Source organism: Neomonachus schauinslandi, chromosome 11 (genome assembly GCF_002201575.2).
Source record: "Neomonachus schauinslandi chromosome 11, ASM220157v2, whole genome shotgun sequence".
Taxonomy (NCBI): domain Eukaryota; kingdom Metazoa; phylum Chordata; class Mammalia; order Carnivora; family Phocidae; genus Neomonachus; species Neomonachus schauinslandi.
The window spans coordinates 100,461,364-100,465,675 of NC_058413.1; the positions used below are offsets into that span (position 1 = coordinate 100,461,364).

The 4,312-nt window shown below is 54.6% G+C and overlaps 1 protein-coding gene across 2 annotated transcripts in view; it reads right to left on the reverse strand.

Annotated features, from left to right (window-relative positions):
- Window positions 1-2,205: 2,205 nt before the first annotated feature.
- Window positions 2,206-4,312, reverse strand: part of HTR3A (5-hydroxytryptamine receptor 3A) — a 12,174-nt gene continuing 10,067 nt past the window's right edge. Inside the window, exons 8-9 of one of the 2 annotated variants that reach the window (XM_021696491.2) lie at window positions 3,941-4,162; window positions 2,206-2,506 (exon numbers count right to left, since the gene is read on the reverse strand). In XM_021696491.2, the coding sequence (XP_021552166.1) occupies window positions 2,208-2,506; window positions 3,941-4,162 (521 nt within the window). In that variant the 3' untranslated portion in view covers window positions 2,206-2,207. Of the gene's footprint in view, window positions 2,507-3,940; window positions 4,250-4,312 lie in introns of both variants that reach the window. The other variant, XM_044919575.1, reaches the window with a different exon arrangement.

Below are 4,312 nucleotides of genomic sequence, written 5' to 3' on the forward strand. Positions count from 1 at the left end.
CTGATTGGCTGCGGCTAGTGGAGCAGAAGGTGTTACACGGGGCGGCTCATTCTCAAGGTGGTTAATTGGCTGCCTCAGTGCTCGGCTCTGTTGCCCCATTGATTGTGGGTGAAGGGTGGGGAGGGGGGAGATGAGAAATCAATAGGTTGATTAGTGTCTTACTAGCTCTCTGGTCGGACACTTCGTCAATAGCCACCCACTTACTGACCAGTGGTGCATTGATAGTACCAGACTGTCCCCCTTTCTCTCTCCCTGGCCCGAGCCATGAGAATCAGCCCCAGCAAATCCTAGTGGAGTGGGGCAGCTTCTGGTCCCAAGACCAGGCTCCAAGTATGGGCTTTCAGAACCATCCCGAAAGAGTTTGGATGAACAGAGCCCACCTTTAGCCCAATCTCTGCTCAATGGGAGGCAACAGCTGTGAGTGCAGCCAATCCCCAGCCCTGCACAGTCTCCTGCTTTTTGCTTGAGGACCCTGATAGCCACCCAACAACAAAACAAATATAAAATCCCTAATTAGTAGCAAAAGCACATATGTCTGGGGTGGAAATAGCAGGGCAAACTTCATTCCCAATTCACCTTAGGAACCAGCAGCCAGTTAGACAATACTTAATGAGTCCACTTTGCATGTTGGGGAACACGTGAAGAAGCTGAGAGAAGCTAAAACAGGTAAGTCTCCTGCAATCTGTAGGCTCTCCCAGTCTTGAAGCTCCCAAGGGCCCAAGGTCTGCCACCCACCCAGCCTCACAGGATGGTCTACACACTAGAACTGCAGTTTGGGATCACGAGAAGGTATAACTTCGGGTGTTCCACACCAAAACCCTTATGATTGGCCAGCCCAGAATGGTTCATCCCAGATATTCCTTTTGGGTCCTTTCCCTTTAGACTGGCAGGTTCAGTCCATCTCCCCCATGCCTTCCTCTGAGTGACAGGCAGCCCGAGGGCTGGAATGAGAACAGGTGAGCCAGAGAAAGCCTCAAGCAAACATTGTGACACTAAGGTCCCTCTGGTGGGTTCTGGCATTCTTTCCTCTGAACACTTGTTAGATGGATGGAGTGAGGGAGTGATAGAGTTGGGGCACTCCTTAGCATGTCTTATAAACCCTGGTGTTTGGGAGAGGGGTCAGGATATGAGAAGTAACACCAAAGACCATGCCCCCAACTCTGCCTCTCTCGTGGTCCTGCACTTGGGTGAATGTGCCAGGAGCCGGCTGCGGAGAGTTCCCAAAGGAGATAGTTAAACTCAAGCCTTGGTTTTCCTGTCTTCCAAAGACCAAACCAGCGAGTGCTGGCCCTGGTGCTGATGTCCTTGCCTCCACGGTGGGATCCTCTAGCAGGGGGGAGAGCTTGCTGCCAGCTTCCCCCAAAGACCATGAGCCCAGAATGGTAACAGGGCTGTGCAGACACTTCCAGCATCTTCCTAGGGGTTCACAGAACTGACCTTCCGACTCCTCACCTTTCCATTGCTAAGTGTTGGTGGTCCTTACCCTCCCACCTTGGATTCTACCTCCTAGTGTGTTTTAACGGCCACTGTTTGGTCACCTCCTGATTCTCCAGGGCAGAAAGCACCAAATAACTGAAACCACAGATAATACCTCTACCTCATTTCTACCAGTAACTTTACACTTCTTCCACCCACCCAGCTGCTGACAAATGGTTAAGAAGAGAGTCTAGGGCTTCGTTGTATTTTATTGCCCCCACCTGCCCCCCACCCCATCATCTCACGGAACAAGAGTGTTCAGGGAAGTGGCCACAGGTGAGGTGAAGAAGGAGACAGTAGGGCCGGATAAACCTAATGAGATGTTACCAGCCCTGTGTAGCAGAGTTGGTTTGCCTCGAATCTAAAACCAAGGTTGAGGGAGATGAGCAGAAGTCCAAAGTGCCGTATGCAGGGAGGTGACAAGGGGGAAACCAAGGCTTGATGCACAGATCAATAGAATAAAGTTAGGGAATGCCTCGGTTTGTCCTGATCTAAGACAGCATGTTTTAAAGCCATGATAAGTTGGTGGGGGGCGGGAGGCGGGAGGTGAAAGGGTCTTGAACGCCAAGCTTTCTGGGGAAGAGTCACAGCCCTGGTTCAGAGTTTCTGAGACACGCTGGCTTTGGACAGGGTCTTGAAAACATCTGTGGCATCCTCTGGGCCCTGAAATTCTCCCCTCCCCATTCTAACCAGTGCCTGACACCTCCACACCCATGCTGGGCCGTGCCCACTCAAGAATACTGCCACACGGACCACAGAATGATGAGGGTGATGCTGTAGGCCAGCACCGCCACCAGGTAGATTCGGAAGAGCAACCTGTCCAGCACCGAGCCCACGCGCAGCCACTCCCGGGCCACCTCTCGGCTCTCGTCTCTTTTCTCCAGGAAGCGCCTGATGGAGACCAGCTCCTGCAACAGTCCTCGCACAGCCAGCGAGGCCTCCCGCGGGGGTGGGGGCGGGGTGCCTCGGCCCCTCGGGGTCTTCTCCAAGTCCCGGGGGCCTCCCAAGTGGTTGCAGGGGTTTCCCATGTCTGGAAAAAGGGTAGCGCCGTTGGCAAAGGAGAGAGGCTCAGCAGAATGGTCCGAACACCGTCCCTTCTGTTTCTGCAGCGGCTTGCAGATATTGTTATGAACAATTTCAGACATAGAGACTATAGAGGTTAACTTACCTATTTGTGTACCCACCATGTGACTTAAGCAAATAAGGAAAGCAACACAGTTGGAGATTCCTGTATACCCCTCCTTAGTCACATCCTCCATTCACTCCCCAGGTCACTGAGATCATGGATTTGGCGTTTAATTCTTCCTGTGCATTTTTTTTAAACACACGGGCTTCCTCCAGCAATTTGATACCTATTATTTCATTTGAGCCTCACAATAGCCCGTGAGAGAGGCCGTGTAGGAGTAGTTATTACTCGCACATTTTATGCAAAGGGGCTAAAGCTCGGAGAGGTTAAGTGATGAGCCTGTGGTCACACCTGGAGCATCATTTAAATGGGAGGCCACCAAGGCCTAAGGTATCTGGGCTGTGAATCCACTGCCCTCCCACTTATGCCTTGCTGTCCTCTTCTCTGTGACTCCAACCCAAGTCCTCTGCACCTGGAAATACACCTTCAGCTGTGGCTACCTTGCAGGTGAGCAGTAAAACTGGGCATTGGGCTGGAGTACTAGCTCACCTGTTCAAGATGAGGTGGTCTTAAGTTAACCATACACCTTCTGTAGAAGGCCCAGCTCTTGCCAGAAGGGAGGACGAAAGCGGGTGGAGTGGTTAGAAATACCAGCTTAGCAGCAGATGGTCCTGGGTTCCAGTTTCACCAGTTCCTGGCTCTGTGACTTAAGGGCCAGCTATTTGGCCTTATGCCTCTGTTTCCTCATTTGAGAAATGAGGATGGGAACGCTATTAGGGGGTCTGAGGACGACCTGTGATAATGCACAGAAGATGCACATGCCTGGCCCAAAGCCCTGGACAAATATATCAGCAAGCACAATGACCCCCCTGTCCGTCCCCGCCACCAGATGGTGGCTGTTACAATGTCTCAGGGGAAACAAGCCCCACATTCCGTGTCCCCGGCACCCCCGGCTCTCCGGCTCATAGGTGTTTGAAATTCGAAGGGACCTGGTCTCTGAGCTGATGGAATGCAAGAGTTTGGGAAATCCTGGCTGCAGACCTAGCCCTGTTGGGAAGAAGTCCCATCACTGCCTGAGGGGCATCCATTTGCTCGCTGTGGGGGCCGGTCTCAGAGAAAGGCTACTCTCAGCCCAGAAGTCTCAGCTCCCGACATGCTCAGCCACAGGCAACTCTGCTGCCTCCCCGTGAGGCCGGGCATGGAGTGCCGTGTGCAGGACAGCACCCACTTCCCAGGTCCCGCCCAGACCCTGGCCCGACCCGTCGTGCCAGCCCCAGGCTCTCCACCACGTCCCCACGCCCAGGCCCCCTGTGTGGGACTCCCCTCTCCCTCTCTCACCTGGGCAGTCATCGGTCTTGGTGGCTGGGGAGGTGGCTGGGGACCTTCGAGAAGCCGGCTGCTCGCCTAGGCAAAGGAGCAGGGCCACCCGCCCCAGAACCAGGCGCCGCAGCCAGGCGGGCACGGGCTGCTGCAAGTCCTGCTTGTGTACCAGCCGCACGATGAAGATGGTCTCGGCCAAGCTCATCACCAGCAGCGCCATGCACACGACAAAGTAGACCCCTGTGCACACGGGGCGGGGTTGGGGCCCGCGCACCGCAGGTGGGAGGGGCGGGTTTCTCGGTTCCTCCGCGCGCTTGCCCGGGGGTGGGCCTTACCAATGAGGGGAGTGCGCGCTTGCCCGGGGGTGGGCCTTACCAATGAGGGGAGTGC